At 43.1% G+C, this 22889-nt stretch overlaps 2 protein-coding genes across 3 annotated transcripts in view; both read left to right on the top strand.

Moving 5' to 3' along the window:
• The first annotated feature begins 251 nt into the window (after positions 1-251).
• Positions 252-18447, top strand: LOC111953947 (arf-GAP domain and FG repeat-containing protein 2). Of its 2 annotated transcripts, none has more exons than XM_023973437.2 (13): positions 252-992; positions 5323-5416; positions 7062-7177; positions 9033-9180; positions 10565-10691; positions 10930-11034; positions 11806-12030; positions 13405-13477; positions 13748-13791; positions 14172-14267; positions 14511-14630; positions 17019-17089; positions 17408-18447. In XM_023973437.2, exons 1-13 carry the CDS (start codon positions 826-828, stop codon positions 17453-17455), a joined length of 1434 nt encoding a protein of 477 aa, XP_023829205.1. In that variant the 5' UTR covers positions 252-825; the 3' UTR covers positions 17456-18447. The 2 variants fall into 2 exon arrangements, with proteins under 2 accessions (XP_023829205.1, XP_023829210.1); XM_023973442.2 differs by having other exon boundaries at positions 253-992; positions 10571-10691.
• Positions 18448-19223: 776 nt separating this feature from the next.
• The window catches only part of LOC111953930 (insulin receptor substrate 1-B-like), an 81552-nt gene continuing 77886 nt past the window's right edge, over positions 19224-22889 (top strand). The window contains 1 exon segment of the mRNA XM_023973418.2: positions 19224-20052. Coding sequence (XP_023829186.2) covers positions 19704-20052 — 349 coding nt within the window. The 5' untranslated portion in view covers positions 19224-19703.

Here is a 22889-nt window from a genome sequence, read left to right as displayed (position 1 = left end):
TTGCGCAGGCTATCTATCTTGAATCTGTTTAATTACTACATGTGCGTAATGACGCGTGCGTAAACCCTTTGGGACGTGTATAGTAACCTATCATATATTGCTTTTTACTGTTCTAAATGGATAGGGTTTTATCGGAAATCGATGTGAAGAGTTAACAAATTCAAGACAGCTAAAACATTTTTTTCATTTCGGACGTCATAATGCAATGGGCGTGATATAGTCTCCCCATGACAGGCATAACATGTGTGTTGCTGTTACTTTGAAAATAAACTCACATTAGACAACTCTCATAAAATAATCTAGTCATATAGAATATAATTTCGTAAATATAATGGTTTATTTTTTCTCTTCTCTGTTGGTTATTTTATTTACCGCCCTATGCTATGTGTGATCCTCTGTCCTTTCCTTAGCTGGCAATCTGGGTTCCAAAAATCTGTCACCATTCCAAAGCGATGCGTCTTCGTATGGCGAGCAGAGAGAGGAGAGAGATATTTAGAGCGAGACATATTTCTTTTTCCACTGCCGAAGAGAATACCGCAGCTATTAATAAATAAATAACGACGTAGTAAAACTGTTTGACAGTATGACAAGATCTCCTCTGACTTCTTCTGCTAAAGACACGAAATAGCCTGACGCAAGCATGTAATATCGGTCTCAAATCACGTTAAAGCGAGCTGCATAAATAATGCGGGCGTGAGTAACATATACTGTAAACGAAGGGATATAGCAGAGAGGATAGCGGAGGGCCAGTGGTAAGCGGCTCACCACTACGAGCCTGTCGTCTGTGCCAGACCAAAGGCGGGGAGAGCGGGCCGAGACAGCAACATGTCGAACCGAAAACATCGGGACAACCAAGAGATATGCGCCCGCAAGGTCCGGGAGTTGGCCCAGGCTGGAGTAAACAAACACTGCTTCGAGTGCACTCAACCCGGGGTGACTTACATCGATATCACCGTGGGCTGCTTCGTTTGCACGTCGTGCTCTGGAATGCTGTAAGTATGGATAGCTTCTTCTATAACATGCATATTGCGCATAGGCTATTAGGCTACTTATGCCTACAGTTATAATAAAACTATACAACTAAGCCCATTGCATGCCAACCCGGACTCATGGGTAGACGTAACATAGTAAATGTAAATTTGCTTTCTCCAATTAGAATGGTGTTCATTTGTGTGTCCATTATCCATTTTGTATGATATGTTACGAATTGCAATTCGTACAATATGCTACGAATTGCAATTTCTACAATATGTTACCAATTTGCAAAACAAATGATATTGTAACGACCCTGGGTTTATAAGCGCGGAAATCGACTCTGCCGCACAAGCATGCTTTTGCGGCACAATCGATAGCGTGCCGGACCTCGGGCTAGGAGGTCGAGGGTTCGAGACCTGCTCCCTGCTGTTTCATTACATTGGTGTCAGAAGTGATCGGACCTTGCATCCACGACAGTGCGTGTGCTTGGCCGGTGAGGGCGTTCCTGTAACACGTAGAGTCCCAAGCTAGCGCGAGGACGCGCTCTTTGAAAGGAGGGAGTAGTGTAACGACCCTGGGTTTATAAGCGTGGAAATCGACTCTGCCGCACGAGCATGCTTTGTCGATAGCGCCTCGGGCTAGAAGGTCGAGGGTTCGAGACCTGCTCCCGGCTGTTTCATTACAATATGTTACGAATTCCAATTTGTTGTAGCTAACGCTAATGTTAGCTAGGCTGCAAATGTTAGTTAGGCTAGGGTTTAGGGCAGGGTTTCCCAAACTCGGTCCTCGGGACCCCAAGGGGTGCACGTTTTTTTTTTTTGCACTAGCACTACACAGATGACTCAAATAAGCAATGAATCATCAAGCTGTGTAGTGTTAGGGCAAAAACCAAAACATCAACCCCTTGGGGTCCTGAGTACCGAGTTCGAGAAGTGCTAAGTTAGAGGTTAAGGTTAGGGTTAGGACTTAAGTTAAAGGGTTAAGGGTAGAGATAGGTGTTAGCTAACATGCTAGGTAGCTACAAATTAGCTAAAAAGTAGTAAGTAGTTGCAAAGTTGCTAATTAGATAAAACGTTAAAGTTGGCCGTGATGAGACTTCCACACACAACCTTTGGGTTGCTAGAAGTTCCCAGTGTACGCCCACCCATCCACCCCGACCAATCACCCAACTTAATTTTTTTCCTTAATTAACCTTCTGTCTTATGTAACCATACCAATCGTAACATAATTTGAGTGTCACCGGGTGCACACTGCCTGCCCTCCAGGACATCTACAGCACCCGATGCCACAGGAAGGCCAAGAAGATCATCAAGGACCTCAGCCACCCGAGCCACAGCCTGCTCAACCTGCTACCATCTAGAAGGCGGAGATAGTACAGGTGCACCAAATCTGGGACCGAGACTGAAAAATAGCTTCTATCTCCAGTAGGAATGCACAATATATCGGTAAGCATATCGGAATTGGCCGATATTAGCTAAAAATGCCAACATCGGATGTCTAGTTTAACGCCGATGTGCAAAACCGATGTCAAAGCTGACGTGCATACCAATCTAACATAGGTAGATGGCGTAATGATGCCACGAAAAATATAGCGCTACACGTGCAACACAGCATTCCTAACCTAGCCCACAATGTCTGCTGTGTGGATCGCGCAGTCAACAAGTCAAGCAGTCATTTGAAAGAGTAAGAACATTTCAGCGAGGCAACGCAAAGGCGAAATCCATTAATGCCAAGATAATGGAATGAATTTCCCTTGACAATCAACCGTTCTCTGCCGTGGATGATGTTGGCTTTCGCAGACTGGTCGAGCACCGGTACACACTACCACGTAGGCACTACTTTTCAGATGTTTCCCTACCGGAGTTACATAGTATTGTTGAAACTCACATCCATGAGCTACTTGCTATCGGTGTCACTGCTATTAGCTTCACAACTGATATTTGGACCAGCGATGTCAGCCCCATGAGCATTATGAGTCTGACAGAACAGTGGGTCCACGAGGATTTCGTACTGAGGAAAGCCGTATTGCATGCTCAGGAATGTCCTGGTTCTCATACCACTGCTGCCATTTCAATGGCATTTGAGAACATGTTTGAAACTTGGAAACATGAACACTCCTAGCTCTATTCGAACAACTGACTCGAGAAATAAGCTCAACTGCGTCTGCAGCTGATGTGATAACCTGTCATGGCATTGAAACGCCTGCTCAACAAAAATGCCAACACAGACCGTCGGTTAACTTGGAAAAGTACTCTACTAAAGGCTGTGAACAGGCGATTCGGTGGCATTCTCTCTGAGCCTCTAATTTGTCACCACCATGCTCGATGCTAGGTACAAGGACCGCTACTTCGATGCAGACAAGAAACAGGGTTTACGTGAAATGTTACAGACACAGCTGGACAAGATGGAAACGGACACAGTGACAGTGCGCACCAAGGAAGAGAGGCCACGGACAGACAGAGCTGAAACTTCACTGCTTGACATGTATGATGAAATCCTGGTTGAGACTGAACCAATGAACAACGAAACAGCACAGCAAGTAAGTGAAAGAAATAGGTTTTGATTTTGTTTTACTGGTAATGGGGACATACGTAAATGCCAACAAAATAACTTTTTGCTCAGTGTGTGTGTGTGTGTGTGTGTGTGTGTGTGTGTGTGTGTGTGTGTGTGTGTGTGTGTGTGTGTGTGTGTGTGTGTGTGTGTGTGTGTGTGTGTGTGTGTGTGTGTTCTCTTATACATATATATATGTGTATAAGAGACAGGTAGTGGAGCCTCTTGCACTGAGATGCAGTGCCTTAGACAGCTGCATCCATGTGTGTGTAAACTATTTAACTGTACTAGAATTCCGCACACATTTTTAAATTTGGTTATCGGTATCGTTTTTTAAAATAAAATATCGGATATCGGACAAAAATTTCATATCGGTGCATCCCGAATCTCCAGGCTTTCAGACTGTTAAACAGTCACCACTTCCCGGCCCAGTACCCTGCCCTGAACTTTAGTCACTGTTACTAGGCCGGCTCAATCCTGCACCTTAGAGACTGTTGCTGTAAGGACCGACGCCGAGACAAGAAGCAGGTACAGGGAGTTGACATTTAATTAGGAACAGACAAAGAGCAAGACATTAACAAGGTCAGCACACTGATTCACAATGACAAACGACAATCATTGCAGCAGCGGGGAACAGAGATGGGGAACTGACAAATATAGGGGAGGTAATAAACAGGTGATTGAGTCCAGGTGAGTCCAATAATACACTGATGGGGGATGGCAGGTGGGCGTAATGATGGTGGCAGGAGTGCGCAATGCTGGGGAGCCTGACGCCCTCGAGCCCCTGGGGGGAAGAGCGGGAGCAGCTGTGACAGTTGCCCTATGGACATAGTCATTGACCACAGGTCACTTTAGTAATGTTTACATACTGTTTTATCCGGACTCTGACATTGCTCGTTCTAATATTTATATATCTCTTAGTTCCTTTAGATTTTGGGGATTTGGGTGTATTGTTTTGTATTGTCAGGTATTACTGCACTGTTGGAGCTAGGAACATAAGCACTTTGCTACACCCGCTACATCCGCGCTACACCTGTGATCTGTTAAATATGTGTATGCGACCAATAAAATGTGATCTGATTTGATTACTATGTTACGTCAGGTTTATGAGACCAGGCTGTGCATGCAGATAATGATTAACCAGTACGTTGCATCTGCAGATTCAATTTTAGGATGCTGCTGTTACATTTGAGTATTGACAAGAAACTTTAACATGTGTCTCTTCCTCCCCTTGGTGTCCTATGCTACAGTTAATCAGACTACCTTATCATTTTCAGGCGTGCCCGTAGTCGCGCTCGTGTTACGTTTCATTTCGGCATGGCTCCAGGTTTGGCGTTCTCTTCAGGCTCATGTATTGTATTCTGCATGTAGACCATAGCTCAGATCCCCAACAGATTATAGGCTGTGGCTGAGGGACATTTCGCAAGGTTTCACTAATTCGCAGCGGTGAGATTTTAGCACAGGTTTAGAGTCTTGGACTGGCTGTCTCACTCCAAAGAACAGTGAATGAGCACAATATTATGTACTGTTGTGTAAGCCTTCTCTACACTGTATACATTTTCACTATGGCCATTTTCACGGTAACAATTCATTTTCACTTTTTCTCACAGTCACCTGTCATTGCATCAATTTTTTTGAACAATTTAAATACCCTCTACATCCCTTTCCTCTTTTAAATGCTGTATCACAATTGGTCGTCTTTAGCGATGTATGTTATAAATGTGGTTTGCCCCCTTTCACATATCTTACATATCTCTTTTATCGGTTTCTCTTTTTCCAATCTCTCTCTTCTCTCAGGAGAGGACTCAACCCTCCCCACAGAGTCAAGTCTATCTCCATGACAACCTTCTCCCAACAGGAAGTGGAGTTTCTGCAAAACCATGGCAATGAGGTGAGTGACAGTCAGGTGGGCTTGTAGGCGGGACTTAACAGTATTACACCTGTATTTCACCCACCTCATTTCAATTCTGGGCATAATGCTCAAATCTCAGCTGGATACTTCAAGATTTCAACAGCAGGAAAAGGTGAACAAAACACAACCATGAGGCATACTTGGACTCCTAACATTCAGTATTCAATATATACATGTCCCAGGATGAATAGAGCAAGAATAGATTATATAGATATTATAAATAGATATCATAAATGATAAATGTACATCCTTGGGCCGAGGCCACCAGGAGAGGGATTGAGGCCACATGAGATGGATGAATCTGTCTCTGTCTAAGGAATAGTTTTTTAATGTGAACTAGACTAAATAAGGTCCAGCTAAAATCTCATCCATCTTTATGAGATAGAAGAGGATGCTTGATGCTTCCCTCTCTTGTACCAGTCAGACCAATAGAGTGTAGCACTGTTTGGTGGTTAAAGGCTTTTTCTGGAGGAATGTAGGTGCTCTGCCCAATTTGTGCAGTGAATCGGATCGAACATCGCAGTTACTGTACACACAAACCACCTCATCACTGTGTGTGTGTGAGGGAAAGAGAGAACGTGTGTGTGTGTGTGTGTGTGTGTGTGTGTGTTGTGTGGTGTGTGTGTGTGGTGTGTGTGTGTGTGTGTGTGTGTGTGTGTGTGTGTGTGTGTGTGTGTGTGTGTGGTGTGGTGTGTGTGTGTGTGTGTGTGTGTGTGTCTGCAGTGAAAGGGATCAAACTTTACAAAGTTTACATAACACAATTTAATTAGAAATTAATTCATGTGTGCGTGCGTGCATGAGTGTCTGATTCATTGCACAGATATCAGGTAGAAAAGTCTGGATAGTCAGATTTGGTTAGATTAATGTGTTGATGTTGGTGATTCATAATTAGTCAGTGAGCTACAGTAGTGTCGATCAGAGCATGTGACTAACATGTTAACTAATGTGTTGGTAGGCAGATGTGTCTATTGTTCATTTTCTACATTATTATTTTGGTGTGTGTGTACAGAAATGTTTAACTACATTTGTGGGGTTCAGAAGTCGCCACAAGAATAGTAAACAAATGAAAATTGGACCAACTGGGGATCTTTTTGTTGGTCCCCACAAGGTCAAATGCTATTTCTAGGGCATTTAGGGTTAAGGATAGAATTAGTGGTAGGGATAGAATTAGGTTTCAAGTTAGAGCTAGGGTTAGTTTTAGAGTTAGGAGCTAGGGTTAGTTTTAGGGTTAGGAGCTAGGGTTAGTTTTAGGGTTAGTAGCTAGGGTTAGTTTTAGGGTTAGGAGCTAGGGTTCGTTTTAGGGTTAGGAGCTAGGGTTAGTTTTAGGGTTAGGAGCTAGGGTTAGTTTTAGGGTTAGGAGCAAGGGTTAGTTTTAGGGTTAAAGTTAGGTTTTCGGTTTAAGGTTAGGGTAAGGGTACTGGTTAGGGTGAGATTCAGGATTAGGTTTAGGATTTTAGGGAAAATAGGATTTTGAATGGGACTGACTTGTGTGTCCCCACAAGGTTAGTTGTACAAGACTGTGTGTGTATGTGTGGTGCCTATTGTTGATGTTCTGCATCATTATTTTTGTGTTCGTGTTTGTCTGTGCGCACGTACGTGTATCTGCGGCTCTGCACGTGTGTAGGTGGGGAGGAGGACCTGGCTGTGTGTCTTTGAGCCAAAGACAGATGCATGCTTCGACACAAGGGACTCACAGAAGCTCAAGGAGTTCCTCCAGGACAAATACGAGAAGAAGAAATGGTGAAAAAAATCAATAAAGATATCATATCTCCATAAAGATATCTACAGTTGAAGTTGAAAGTTTACATACACCTTAGCCAAATACATTTAAACTCAGTTTTTCACAATTCCTGACATTTATTCCTAGTAAAAAGTCCCTATCAGTTAGGATCAGTTAGGATCACCACATTTTAAGAATGTGAAATGTCAGAATAATAGAGAGAATGATTTATTTCAGCTTTTATTTCTTTCATCACATTCCCAGTCGGTCAGAAGTTTACATACACTCAATTAGTATGTGGAAGCATTGCCTTTAAATTGGTTAACTTGGGTCAAACGTTTCGGGTAGCCTTCCACAAGCTTCCCACAATAAGTTGGGTGAATTTTGGCCCATTCCTCCTGACAGAGCCGGTGTAACTGAGTCAGGTTTGTAGGCCTCCTTGCTTGCACACGCCTTTTCAGTTTTGCCCACAAATGTTCTATAGGCTTGAGGTCAGGGCTTTGTGATGGCCACTCCAATACCTTGACTTTGTTGTCCTTAAGCCATTTCCCCACAACTTTGGAAGTGTGCTTGGGGTCATTGTCCATTTGGAAGACCCATTTGCAAATAAGCTTTAACTTCCTGACTGATGTCTTGAGATGTTGCTTCAATATATCCACATCATTTTCCTTCTTCATGATGCCATCTATATTGTGAATGATGCCATCTATATTGTGAAGTGCACCAGTCCCTCCTGCAGCAAAGCACCCCCACAACATGATGCTGCCACCCCCGTGCGTGCTTCACGGTTGGGATGGTGTTCTTCAGCTTGCAAGCTTCCCCTTTTTTCCTCCAAACATAAAGATGGTCATTATGGCCAAACAGTTCTATTTTTGTTTCATCAGACCAGAGGACATTTCTCCATGTGCAGTTGCAAAGCGTAGTCTGGCTTTTCTATGGCGGTTTTGGAGCAGTGGCTTCTTCCTTGCTGAACGGCCATTCAGGTTATGTTAATATAGATACTTTTGTACCTGTTTCCTCCAGCATCTTCACAAGGTCCTTTGTTGTTGGTCTGGGATGGATTTGCACTTTTCGCAGCAAAGTACGTTCATCTCTAGGAGACAGAACGTGTCTCCTTCCTGAGTGGTATGACAGCTGCGTGGTCCCATGGCGTTTATACTTGCGTACTATTGTTTGTACAGATGAACGTGGTACCTTCAGGCGTTTGGAAATTACTCCCAAGGATGAACCAGACTTGTGGAGGTCTACTTTTTTTTCTCAGGTCTTGCCTGATTGTTTTTGATTTTCCCATGATGTCAAGCAAAGAGACACTGAGTTTGAAGTTAGGCCTTGAAATACATCCACAGGTACGCCTCCAATTGACTCAAATGATATCAATTAACCTATCAGAAGCTTCTAAAGCCATTACATAATTTTCTGGAATTGTCCAAGCTGTTTAAAGGCACAGTCAACTTAGTGTATGTAAACTTCTGACTCCATGGAATCGTGATACAGTTAAGTTAAATTATCTGTCTGTAAACAATTGTTTGAAAACTGACTTGTGTCATGCACAAAGTAGATGTCCGAACCGACTTGACAAAACTATAGTTTGTTAACAAGAAATTTGTAGAGTGGTTGAAAAACGAGTTTTAACGACTCCAACATTGGTGTATGTAAACTTCAGACGTCAACTGTATATGTCAGACGTACCACCTATTTCGAACTCATCCCAACTCAAAGTTGTACACTGAGTTGAATGTGTTAAATGTCCATTCAAATCATTTTTAGCACAATGCATTTACTTACATTGGGGAAATTATTTTTTATTAGTTTAGTCTCATTGAAATAAAATCTCTTCTTCAAATGTAGTCACAGCAACATGGAACTATTTTTCAGGCATTTTTCGAAGAACAAGAGCCGGAGGGAGGTGGAGGGACCCTGGAGCCCGCCGGGGTTGCAGGCCTTACCCTCCTCTCACGGCCCCCCGCCCGCCCAGGCCCCATCCCACGCCATGCCCCCCTCCGCCAGACCCATACGCACACTGGTGAGATACATAACTCCTCCGATGGATTGAGGAGATGCTATAGAGGCAGAGGGATATTTAATGTATATAAAGCTTTATTAAATTAAATTGAAGGAGAAAGTAAAGAGGAAAGGGGGGAGAGAAAGAATGAAGAGATAGGGAGAGAGAAAGGAGGGAGAGATTGATAGAAAGCAAGAGTAATAGAGTTAGAGGTGTTACTGTGGAGAAGACTAATAGACTTAGAAGTGTTACTGTGGAGAAGACTAATGGAGTTAATGAGAGGTGTTACTGTGGAGAAGACTAATAGAGTTAGTGAGAGGTGTTACTGTGGAGAAGAGTAATAGAGTTAGAAGTGTTACTGTGGAGAAGAGTAATAGAGTTAATGAGAGGTTTACTGTGGAAAGAGTAATATGAGTTAATGGAGGTGTTACTGTGGAGAAGACTAATAGAGTTAGAAGTGTTACTGTGGAGAGAGTAAAGAGTTAATGAGAGGTGTTACGTGGAGAAGAGTAATAGAGTTAGAAGTGTTACTGTGGAGAAGACTAATAGAGTTAGAAGTGTTACTGTGGAGAGAGTAATAGAGTTAATGAGAGTGTTACTGTGGAGAAGAGTAATAGAGTTAGAAGTGTTACTGTGGAGAAGACTAATAGAGTTAGAAGTGTTACTGTGGAGAAGACTAATAGAGTTAGAAGTGTTACTGTGGAGAAGACTAATAAGTTAATGAGAGTGTTACTGTGGAGAAGAGTAATAGAGTTAGAAGTGTTACTGTGGAGAAGACTAATAGAGTTAGAGTGTTACTGTGGAGAAGAGTAATAGAGTTAGAGTGTTACTGTGGAGAAGACTAATAGAGTTAGAAGTGTTACTGTGGAGAAGAGTAATAGAGTTAATGAGAGGGTGTTACTGTGGAGAAGACTAATAGAGTTAGAGTGTTACTGGGAGAAGAGTAATAGAGTTAGAAGTTTACTGTGGAGAAGACTAATAGAGTTAGAAGTGTTACTGTGGAGAAGAGTAATAGAGTTAATGAGAGTGTTACTGTGGAGAAGAGTAATAGAGTTAGAAGTTTACTGTGGAGAAGAGTAATAGAGTTAATGAGAGGTGTTACTGTGGAGAAGATAATAGAGTTAGAAGTGTTACTGTGGAGAAGAGTAATAGAGTTAGAAGTGTTACTGTGGAGAAGACTAATAGAGTTAGAAGTGTTTACTGTGGAGAAAAAAGTAGATTTAGAGGTGTTACTGTGGAGAAGAGTAATAGAGTTAGAAGTGTTACTGTGGAGAAGAGTAATAGAGTTAGAAGTGTTACTGTGGAGAAGACTAATAGAGTTAGAGAGAGTGAAGATAATGTAACACAGAGGAGAAATACACCCACCCACTGTTTGGTTCCCACCCTCGTCTCCCCTCTCCTCCAGTCCCAGTCCCAGCTCTCGTCCTGGGGGGACAGAGTCCCCGCCATCTCCCCTGCGGACATGAGGGCTGATGTGTTTACCGGCCGTGCTCCCTCACGCTCCCAGAGTTTTAGAGACCCCCCATTGAAAGGTAGGACTGTTCACATTCTTATTTGGTACCATGAATAATGGAACCTGAGGCAACATTGTTTGACGCCTGTTTCTTCTTTCTCTTTCCACCTCTCTCTATCGTTATGTCTGTTTCTTTCTCCTTTTTACTGTTTCTCTCCTTGCCAATCTCTCTGTCCTTCTCTCTACCGCTCTCTCTCTCTCTCTGTCTCTCGCCCTCTCTCTCTCTCTCTCTCTCTCTTTCTCACTCTCTCTCTCAGAGTCTCTACTGAGAGGTATAGAGAGACAACGTCCAGGCTCTCTGTCTTCAACGATGGGACCCCAGAGCCACGCCCCCTCCTTTCCTGCCCTCCCTCGACCCTCAGGTAAAGACCACACCCTCCTCTACTTAAATATCTCTCCTTTTCTCTCTCTCAACTTTTACCTCCTTAGCCAGTAGCACTTTCAAAAACAAGTTTGCTTTAGTTTTTTAAAAACCTTTATTTAACTAAGCAGGTATGGCACTAACCCGTACAGTAATTGATTGTGTCCTGAATGTTTATTCAGAGGTATAGAATAGAACAAAACAGAAGAATATAGCCTTGGTGGGTGTGCCTACTCGCCAGTAGTCCTGTACTCTTCTGCTATTAATTCTGATTAGTCCGTTTCTCCCTTCAAAGTCCCCGGTCGGAGAACTGGCCAGGTCAGGCAGAGACACACTGTACCCTGAGATAGATAGATGGAAAGAGAGAAATAACACGAATAAAACTATTTTTAGAGAGTGGACAATGCCCCATTCAACAGGGGCCCAATAGTATTTCACAGCTCAGAAGTATGCTATGATTCTGTCCAGGACAGACCCTATCCAGGAACACATTCAACTCCTGCTGGCTGCTAATACATGTAGCATGCTATACGTTTGTGCAAAGCTAGGATTTCCCCAATAATCCATTGAGGTTCTATTGCTATCTTGTTTTAGTGAGGCTATTGGATGGTCAAGTCACGATGGAAAAACATGCATGGACACCCTATTGCCTATATAGTGCACTACTTTGCAGGCCCTGGTCAAATGCAGTGCACTATATAGGGAATTGGGTGCCATCTCGGACTCACCCCCAGCCTTCCTTATCTCAGCCATCTTTGTTTGGTCCTCTCAGGTCGTACAGTGTCCTCCTCTGGGGGCTTAGCCCCCTTCAGGGCCTTCCCTAAGTCTCTGAGTGTGGATTTTGGGGGGCTCAGCCAGCAGCAGAGTCACAGTGCCCTCAGCATCACCCCCCCAGCCCCCAGCCCAAACACACACACAAACCACCAGGACCGCTACGCTGCCCTGTCCCAACTAAACAGTGTCTTCTCTGACACGTCGCCTGGACCTGGACCTACAGGTAAGGGTAGAAGGAGTGTGTGTGGGGGGTGGGAGAGGGTGGGTGTGTGTGTGTGTGTACACATTTTACTATACTCGTGAGTACCAGAAATCCTCACAAGAATAGTACACCAACAAAAATTCAGAGAAGTGAGGACATTTTGCCGTTCCTCACTTGTACAAATGCTATTTTAGGCTTAGGGGTTAGGTTTAGGATTATGGTAAAGTTTAGGGGTTAGGTAAAATAGGATTTTGAATCCCAAAAAAGACCTCACAAGTATAGTAAGACATAGTTGTGTGTCTGTGTGTGTGTGTGTGTGTGTGTGTGTGTGTGTGTGTGTGTGTGTGTGTGTGTGTGTGTGTGTGTGTGTGTGTGTGTGTGTGTGTGTGTGTGTGTGTGTGTGTGTGTGTGTGTGTGTGTGTGTGTGTGTGTGTGTGTGTGTGTGTGTGACTAAGTGAGTGAGAGTGAGATTATTGTCAGCTACATTGCATAATGCCTTACTCTAAATGCCAAAGTTTTACTAAGTGAATGACCCCATTGTGTTTTCTGCACTCAATACTAAACCGGTGGGTTGTTACAGGACTACCTTGGAAATATGTTCCAGTTTTGATTTAGCAATGCTACTAAATGCTAACATAACGAATGCTAACATAAATGTGCAGGAACAATGCCTTAGGCATGTTTGAACATATATCATCATATATCATCATATATTTCCATGATTCAATACATAATATCTCTCCCCTGGGCAATAATATACAGTAGGTAGATTTATGTGTAGTTTCTTTTGATTAATATAGCATTGAACTATAAGTTTTTTTTTACACTGCACAGTCAATAGTTATACCTTGACCAATCACACACTGGGAGTGGAAACTTTGCACCCTATGTCAAATCAAATCAATTACATGTGATCTCTGAAATTAGCCCCCAGCTGAGCCCTGTGCTTATAGACTGGGTGGCTGACAACATTACGAGGCAGAAGGCCATATGGTGTTATGYTTCAGAGAGGTCTGATAGCTAGCAACAATGACAAGAAGCTGCCATGTGGGGAATCGTATGTGGCTTGTTTCAGCTCGTTGTAGCTTTTTATTGATACCATGTCTTGTTTTGAGGTGTTGTGACTCATGTCATGTCTATGCTAATATTGGCTAAAATTTGCTAGCTAGCTAACCAACAACTGTAATGATGAATTTGAGAGACAAGTGCTCATTGTGCAAATGTATTTATGTTTTCAATAAACATTTGGAGACAAAATATAGTTTACATGTTGTCAACAATCTAAGACAACCCTGTCTGTTTTGCCCCATATTTGCCCACGCGTCGGTTTTGTTGTTAAACCTAGAAAACCAACCCGTCTATGGTTCGTCTATTTATTTGAATGTGTGTTTTCAGCACCCCCCGGTGGACTACCCCAGTATAGCACCCTATTTGGGAACCGCCTGTCCTCCAGTTCCACTCCTGCCAGGTAATGAATGCGCTGTCAAGCAAATACACTTAACGTTCCTATTTAATGCATCGAAGAAGTGTAGACTCTGTTAAAGTGCACCAGTCCCGGTACAAATACATTGTTTTATTTGCTCAGGATATCTGCATGCCCTTGGTTTAGTAATTCATGACAGGCTCACATCATAGCTGGAGGCAACTGCAATATTAAGTTGACTTGTTTTTAATGTTCATGCATGTAATAATATATAGTTGGTCCTAACTCTTTCCTCTTCTTTTCCGACTTCTTCAGCTCTCCAGGAGTGGATGCTGTGTCGGGATCCCAAACATTTGCAAGTAGGCAGTGTTACAAAAATATTAATCAATCATGGAGGCAGGGGCGCAACTTTTGTTTTAGAAGTTGGGGGGGACATCTTTTTTTATATATTTTTTTTTCACCTGTCGGTTAAACACTCCAAACAGCCTACCCAACAGCCTACCGGTCCTAAAGCACACCGTTGCCTCGTTTTGTATCACGTTCCCATGATAAAACTGGCGGGGACAAAAATGCAATTTCAGAATGTCCCCCCTGTCCCCAGTGAAAGTTGCGCCCCTGCATGCAGGTGTATATTTTTCATGAAAGACTTTGAAAGGCTTGAACATATCCATGAACTATTGTCTCTCTCTGTCTCTCTCTCGCTATCCTTGTCTCTCTGTCTCCTACCTCCATGTCTCAGACTTCCCCAACCCGTTCAGCTCCAGTTCCAGCTCTCAGCAGCAGCAGCAGCCTGCCCTGTCCCCCAGTAACCCCTTCAACAGGTCCACCTCAGGAGGTAAGCTGCCAGCAGAGCACTACTTATTCAGCCTGGGGGCAAAGGTCAAGAATGTACAGTAACAGGGGTAACTGTATACAAGTAATTTATAGACAGTCTTCATTAGTTAATAGTTCATGTAGTTTAAAAATCACTAACAAACAGTTATATTGGAGATTTGGGACCCCTGGATTCTTGGTTTATTGTAATATTTCAATGTAATGTGTGTGACTTAACACCCTTATGTTGTGTTTCCCTATGCAGGTGACTCCAGTGGGTTCGTCAGCTCTCCAACCTCAGTGTTCCCTCCGTCCTCCACCTTCCCAACTCCCGCTACCCAAAATGCATTTCCACACAAGCATGCCAACAACCAGGAAGCCAACGGCAAGTATAAGTGGACTACAAGTCTATTCTAATTCTCATGCAATTTTTTTCTATTCTCGGACAAAATTATTTTGAGAATTTTCTCCAACTGTATAGGACAAGAGCACACAAAAAGTGTTTACCATTTGGTGTTCTATATACAGTATATCACAAAAGTGAGTAGACCCCTCACATTTTTGTAAATATTTGAGTATATCTTTTCATGTGACAACATTGAAGAAATGACACTTTGCTACAATATAAAGTAGTGAGTGTACAGCTTGTATAACAGTGTAAATTTGCTGTCCCCTCAAAATAACTCAACACACAGCCATTAATGTCTAAACCGCTGGCAACAAAAGTGAGTACACCCCTAAGTGAAAATGTCCAAATTGGGCCCAATTAGCCATTTTCCCTCCACTGTGTCATGTGACTCGTTAGTGTTACAAGGTCTCAGGTGTGAATGGGGAGCAGGTGTGTTAAATTTGGTGTCATCGCTCTCACACTCCCTCATACTGACTGGTCACTGGAAGTTCAACATGGCACCTCATGGCAAAGAACTCTCTGAGGATCTGAAAAAAATAATTGTTGCTCTACATAAAGATGGCCTGGGCTATAAGAAGATTGGCAAGACCCTGAAACTGAGCTGCAACACGGTGGCCAAGACCATACAGCGGTTTAACTGGACAGGTTCCACTCAGAACAGGCCTCGCCATGGTCGACCAAAGAAGTTGAGTGCACGTGCTCAGCGTCATATCCAGAGGATGTCTTTGGGAAATAGACGTGTGAGTGCTGCCAGCATTGCTGCAGAGGTTGAAGGGGTGGGGGGTCAGCCTGTCAGTGCTCAGACCATACGCCGTACACTGCATCAAATTGGTCTGCATGGCTGTCGTCCCAGAAGGAAGCCTCTTTTAAAGATGATGCACAAGAAAGCCCGCAAACAGTTTGCTGAAGACAAGCAGACTAAGGACATGGATTACTGGAACCATGTCCTGTGTGTTAACTCGAAATGATACAACGACAAGGTTCCAGTTTAACAAAGTTTACTATACTATATGAACACACTACAAGTAGCCATTACACTCAAGGCCAGGTCCATCAACGACAAGACTTCCTGCGCATGCGCACTCTTGACTGAGTGATAGCCCCGTAATAACAGAAATATAGGGATACTTAAAACATGAACTTAACACTGTGGTCTGATGAGACCAAGATAAACGTATTTGGTTCAGATGGTGTCAAGCGTGTGTGGCAGCAACCCGGTGAGGAATACAAAGACAAGTGTGTCTTGCCTACAGTCAAGCATGGTGGTGGGAGTGTCATGGTCTGGGGCTGCATGAGTGCTGCRGGCACTGGGGAGCTACAGTTCATTAAGGGAACCATGAATGCCAACATGTACTGTGACATACTGAAGCAGAGCATGATCCCCTCCCTTCGGAGACTGGGCCGCAGGGCAGTATTCCAACATGATAACGACCCCAAACACACCTCCAAGACGACCACTGCCTTGCTAAAGAAGCTGAGGGTAAAGGTGATGGACTGGCCAAGCATGTCTCCAGACCTAAACCCTATTGAGCATCTGTGGGGCATCCTCAAACGGAAGGTGGAGGAGTGCAAGGTCTCTAACATCCACCAGCTCCGTGATGTCGTCATGGAGGAGTGGAAGAGGACTCCAGTGGCAACCTGTGACGCTCTGGTGAACTCCATGCCCAAGAGGGTTAAGGCAGTGCTGGAAAATGATGGTGGCCACACAAAATATTGACACTTTGGCCCAATTTTCACTTAGGGGTGTACTCACTTTTGTTGCCAGCGGTTTAGACATTATTGGCTGTGTGTTGAGTTATTTTGAGGGGACAGCAAATTTACACTTATACAAGCTGTACACTCACTACTTTACATTGTAGCAAAGTGTCATTTCTTCAGTGTTGTCACATGAAAAGATATACTCAAATATTTACAAAAATCTGAGGGGTGTACTCACTTTTATGATATACTGTATATACAAATTACAGTACAGTACATGCTTTGCCAAGAAACAAAACAGTTCATCGCTGCAGTGCTGCATGGATGTGTTCTCTGGCTTGGCTGCAGCAGCATACCATGTCATCTGTTATATTATGGGGTTTGGCCTGTGATCAAAACCAACTCTGCCTCCTCAAACCCTAAGAGGAGCCAACATCACAGCTAATGATGATCACAGCGTCTTCTCCCATGCTTACATAATACCAACTCAGTCCCCAAATATAGAGTTAGAACCCATGGAATTAGAATGAGTGAAACTTCCATGGTCTGAGGGGTGTTGTCTATTCTAGTAATTATTCTATGTTCTATGTTTGTCAGACTAGTATTGGATGTATTAGTCTTTGGTCCTAATGTATCTCTGATTTTGGGGTGTTATTGGGTTTGTAGGTTTTACCTCTTTCCCTGCATCGGACTCTCAACCCAAAGTTCCTCGTCCAATGTCAGTGAACCCATTCACCGTGAGTACCACACCACAGCAACACTACAATAAGCATTGAGTGTACTTCAATAGATTTACACAGTTTGTTGGGGATTTGGACTGCTAGCTGCTAATGCTTCATTCAAAAGGCATTGGAGGGCTTTTCTGGTGATGTAGATGTACAGCAGGAACTCACCATCTCCCTCCCTCTCTCTCTCTTTCTATCTCTCCCTTACCCTATTTCCATCTCTCACCCTCTCTCTTTCCATATCTCCCTCACCCTTTCCCTCTTTCCATATCTCCCTCACCCTTTCCCTGTCTTTCCATCTCTCCCTCCCTCTCTCTTGCCATCTCTCAGGGGAATGTTTACCCGAGTAGAGGAACGTCGCGAAACCCTTTCATCTGATAGCGGCGCCCCCGGCTACCCCCCAACCATCCCTGGGCACATGAAGACCAGTGAACTTTAGGAGCTGCTGCCATTTCAATGCCTCTAGAGTATTTTCGCCTTCAGAGAGAGGGGAAACATTCATGCAGGCTCCTCTCCTCTCCCCTCTACGTACGTACGTGTGTGTGTGTGTGTGTGTGTGTGGAGTCTCTGTACAGTAATGTTGATCCGTTGAAATAACTTGTACAAGTGCGTGCCTGTGTGTGTGTGTGTGTCTGTGAGTGACCATATATTAAAGGTGTTTGTATGACAATAGAATCCACCTCAGGGCTCAGTGGGTGCCATCAACAAGACACACACACACACTTCGCTGTTTCTCCCATGTCCCGCTTTTGTGCAACAACAGTACGCCAAATCATCACATTCGGCTTGCTTTTTGGAGCCACCTCTGCAAACGGCCTTCAAAAACTCCCCAAAACTAGCCAGTCCAGTCAGTCAGTCAGTCAGTCAGTGTGTATCAAGTTACAGAAGGGAGAGATATCCCACTTCAAGGCTATGAGAGCTGAACAAGATGAGGAAAAAATTATGACAAGCAAGCATTTTTTTCCCTTAGTGATGGTTATGGCAGCCTTAACACAACATCCTCCTAATGCATGTAGATAGGAGGACATTACAGACAAGCCTGTCTTTACCCCCATGTGCTGTGTGTATGTATGTGGAAACCACGTTTGTATTGTTTTATGTCAGTTTTTGTCTTGAGTAAATCATTTGTGTTTCAGTCTCAGGCTGCATGCGCTTGGAGGGCTTCAAGAGGAGATACTATTGAATGTAAAAGCTATTTTCAAAACAGAACTGTTTTATTTCTCCCTGTAATGGACCAAATGTTTGTTATTTTGGGTGAAAATATGGAGATGAAATTGATCTCTTGCAAACAAAAGAAAGAGTTCTATTGAGCAAGTGTTTCTGATGATGTGTCCATGTTCATAAATTGAAATATTTGTTTCGTCTTTAAACAGTGTCTAGTTCTTTATTCGGTGTGTGAGAGAGAGAAAATATTCCATAATATATAACTTGTAACAAACTGTTTGGATAATCAAATATTTACCCAAGTAATTGCTTCCGTTGGCTTTCAGCCAATTATGGATAGCCTATTTAAAAACGTCCCTATTGACAACTTGAAATAGGTCAATTCAACCACCAGGCGGCGTATGTTGCACAGTTTTCTAGCCTTGTCCATGAGGTGGCATATACGCTGAGTGTACAAAAGATTAAGAACACCTGCTCTTTCCATGATATGGACTGACCAGGTGAAAGCTTTGATCCCTTATTGATGTCACTTGTTAAATACACTTCAATCAGTATAGACGAAGGGGAGGATACAGGGTAAAGAAGGATTTGTAAGCCTTGAGACATGGATTGTGTATGTGCCTTTTGCGGTAAAGGTGCCAGTCGCACCGGTTTGAGTGTGTCAAGAACTGCATCGCTACAGGGGTTTGGTCCACCACCCAAACGACAACTTGGCACAACTGTGGGAAGCATTGGAGTCAACATTGATTGAATCATGTAATTATGCCTACACAATGTCCATTTTTCCCACTACAATTAAATCGATCGCACTAACAGCTGTAACAGGGTTAAACTGAAAAGTACAAACAAGCCAATGGTACCATCATCGGGGTGGAATTTGACGAGGGTTGCATTTCTGGTTATAAAATGTCTCAATCGTGCCGCACATCAAATGATCTTCAAAATAGCTTCGCAAGTTTCACAATATTGGCTGAAGCGCATAGGCATTCTTATAAGAACGAAACGTCATATGAAATTCGATTCAAGTTCGCACATGAACTCAATGCTCTCTCTCTATCCTTCGCTGTATACTGTCTCTCGCCCTCTTCTGTCACTACGGACAAGCGTTGACTGACAGCTTTTCACAGTAGCTCCGCGCCATAGAGGGGACAGGAGGGCAGCAGTTGCAGCGAAGTATTCAGTACACTGCTGCCAAGCTATACAGTAAATGGATTAAAGCACTCAGCTAGCTAAATAGTAGTAGCAGACACATTACTGCAAAGAGAAAGGAAAGGTAATATTTAGTATATATTTTAAAATACTGGACTGGACTAGAGGACCTCTCTCCCTTGCATACATGTGTTAAAGGGAGGGAGGGGGACGCGACTGAATGATGTTTGAATTATCTAGCTAGCGAAAATATTTTTGCTGTCATTGAATAGAAGTTTAGGTTGTAGTTGAGAAAAACAAGAATTCGAGTGCGATGGAGTGCCAACCACCCGACCCGCAAAGCTACGAGGACGTTCGAAAGAACGGCTACCTCCGCAAGCAGAAATCCATGCACCGGCGATACTTCGTCCTCCGGACGGCCTCGGAGAGGGGTCCAGCCCGGCTCGAATACTACGAGAGTGAGAAGAAATTCCGCGGAAAAACACCCGTCCCAAAGAAAGCCCTGGTGCTGGAGACGTGTTTCAACATCAATAAGCGGGCTGATGCGAAGAACAAGCACATGATAGTGCTGTACACCCGAGCGGAGAGCTTTGCCATCGCGGCAGAAAACGAGGCGGACCAGGACGAATGGTATCAGGCCATGGTGGAGCTACAATGCAAAAGTAAGTAAACATATATAGCTAGCAAACTACAGCGAGCTCTGACTGCAACCCGAGCTCTATATGGCTGCCAAGCGTTAGCGAAGTGGCCACAGTATTATCTGAACGTGGCAATGTAGCCCACTGCAGCAATTGCTGAAATGCAACTTATAAATTCAACACGTGCTCGTTTAAAATATGGTTCATAGTTATAATTTTTTTATGACATCCAGGAGTATGTAGATGGTTCTCAATGGGAGTAATTTCACATTTCATGTCAGCAGCGAGGGGTTTCCCACTATTTACTACCAGCGCTGTTTTGCAAATGTCGGTCCCGATTTTATCATAATATTTTGAGGCATGCTCTGAAACAAACTGTGGTGTCAAAATATGTCCAAATTACAATGTGTGGTTACTGTACTTAATATGAAATGCTGCCTATGGACCATCATTTAAATATGATGCAAAATTACAGTGCATACTTCTTTGCATAATAATTATTTACCAAGGTACACCAACAACTAGAAATCTCATAATCCAAGTTGCCATGTGTGCTTATCATTGACACCACCCTGAGAACATAGCTACGTTATCATACTTTTCTTACTACCACAGATGGTCTACTTGCTTAAGAAGTTCAGATGTGGACAAAGAGCTGGTGTTTTGTACAGCGTTTTGAGAAGGGACAAACAAGTCGTTTCATTAAAATGTAGCCAGTATCATGAGTAGTCTTTAGCTAGCAGATTGTAACGTCTAATGTGATGCTCAATTAGCCTTTACAGGTTGGGTACTGTAGCGATTTTTCAGCCATTGTAAACCTTGGGTTGGCGTAAGCGTTTTTCCGGGTCGCCTAAATCCAAACATAAATATATATTTTTACTTTGTATGAATGGGCTGGAAAAACGCTGTAAGTGTAACCAGATATAAAGTATGCAAATAAAATAATGAATATATATATATCTTTTTGAGAACTAACAATCACCAAAATAAAAGCTAGACAGTTGGAGAATTTGAAAATTCACAAAACAATTGATTTAAGCAGTATTAATTTTGTTATGTTTGAGCAAAAGAACACAACATTTTCCATTGCAAAATGCATATAATTGCAGGAAACTAGCTTTAAAACAGCAACATTTTCTCTCAACTCCATTGTGGAATCACAGGAAACTAGCTTTAAAACTGCAACAATTTCTCTCGGCTGCATGGCAAAATGTTTAGAATAGCAGAAATGTAGCTTTAAAACTGCAACATTTGTATCTCAGCTCCATGGAGAAATTTGTTTAGAAAAAATGCACAATTGTGTCAGGATGGGGACCTCAATGTAGCCTCATGATGACTGACTGTGCTCATTGCCATGCCCCCTGCCACTCTCACCACCTAAGCTCCTTTCTGATCCAGAAAAATCCCTGTACTATTTGGCATAGCACAGAGTATTTTTGACCTACCTTCCCAACTTGGAAGACAACCAATGTCTTCTAAACATACAGTGCATTCAGAAAGTATTCACACCCTTGACTTTTTCCACATTTGTTTTGTTACAGCCTTACTCTAAAATATATATATTTTTTTTAATGAAAAAAGAATTCCTCCAATCTACACACACTATACCCCATAATAACAAAGCAAAAAACGTTTTTTGATATTTTTATAAAAAACGTAAATATCACATTTACAAAAGTATTCAGTAATTTGTTGAAGCACCTTTGGCAGCGATTACTGCCTAACGTCTTCTTGGGTATGACACGATAAGCTTGGCATTTGGGGAGTTTATTCCATTCCTCTCTGTAGATCCTCTCAAGCTCTGTCAGGCTCGATGGGGAGCGTTGCTGCACAGCTATTTTCAGGTCTCTCCAGAGATGTTCGATCAGGTTCAAGTCCGGGCTCTGGCTGGGCCACTCAAGGACATTCCGAGACTTGTCCCGAAGCCACTCCTGCGTTGACTTCGCTGTGTGCTTAGGGTTGTTGTCCTGTTGGAAGGAGAACCTTCTCCCCAGTCTGAGGTCCTGAGCGCTCTGGAGCATGTTTTCATCAAGGATCTCTCAAATAAAATAAAATTGTTGGTCACATTCACATGGTTAGCAGATCTAATTGCGAGTGTACTGAAATTCTTGTGCTTTTAGTTCCAACAGTGCAGCAATATCTAACCAGTAATATCGAACAATTCCACAAGAAATGGAATGAGAATATATAAATATGGATGAGCAATGACAGAGCGGCATAGGCTAACATGCAATAGATAGTATAGAATACAGTATATACATATCTTGCATTGCTCATCTCATATGTAAACATTATTAAAGTGGCATTATTAAATTGACTAGTGTTCCATTTATTAATGTGGCCAATGATTTCAAGTCTGTATGTTGGCAGCAGCGTCTCTGTGCTAGTGATGGCTGTTTAACAGTCTGATGACCTTGAGATAGAAGCTGTTTTTCAGTCTCTCGGTCCCAGCTTTGATGCACCTGTACTGACCTCACCTTTTGGATGGTAGTGGGGTGAACAGGCAGTGGTTCGGGTGGTTGTTGTCATTGATGATCTTTTTGGCCTTCCTGTGACATCGGGTGCTGTAGGTGTCTTGGAGGGCAGGTAGTTTGCCCCCTGTGATGCATTGTGCAGACCGCACCACCCTCTGGAGAGCCCTGCGGTTATGGGTGGTGCAGTTGCCGTACCAGGCAGTGATGCAGCCCGTAAGGATGCTCTCAATTGTGCATCTTTAAAAGTTTGTGAGGGTTTTAGGTGACAAGCCAAATTTCTTCAGCCTGCTGAGGTTGAAGAGGCGCTAATGCGCCTTCACCACACTATCTGTGTGGGTGGACCATTTCTGTTCGTCAGTGACGTGTGCGCCGAGGAACTTAACTTTC

This window comes from Salvelinus sp. IW2-2015, linkage group LG3, assembly GCF_002910315.2.
Source record: "Salvelinus sp. IW2-2015 linkage group LG3, ASM291031v2, whole genome shotgun sequence".
NCBI lineage: Eukaryota > Metazoa > Chordata > Actinopteri > Salmoniformes > Salmonidae > Salvelinus > Salvelinus sp. IW2-2015.
Note: the sequence above shows the minus strand (reverse complement) of the source record. Positions and strands in the feature narration are given on the sequence as shown.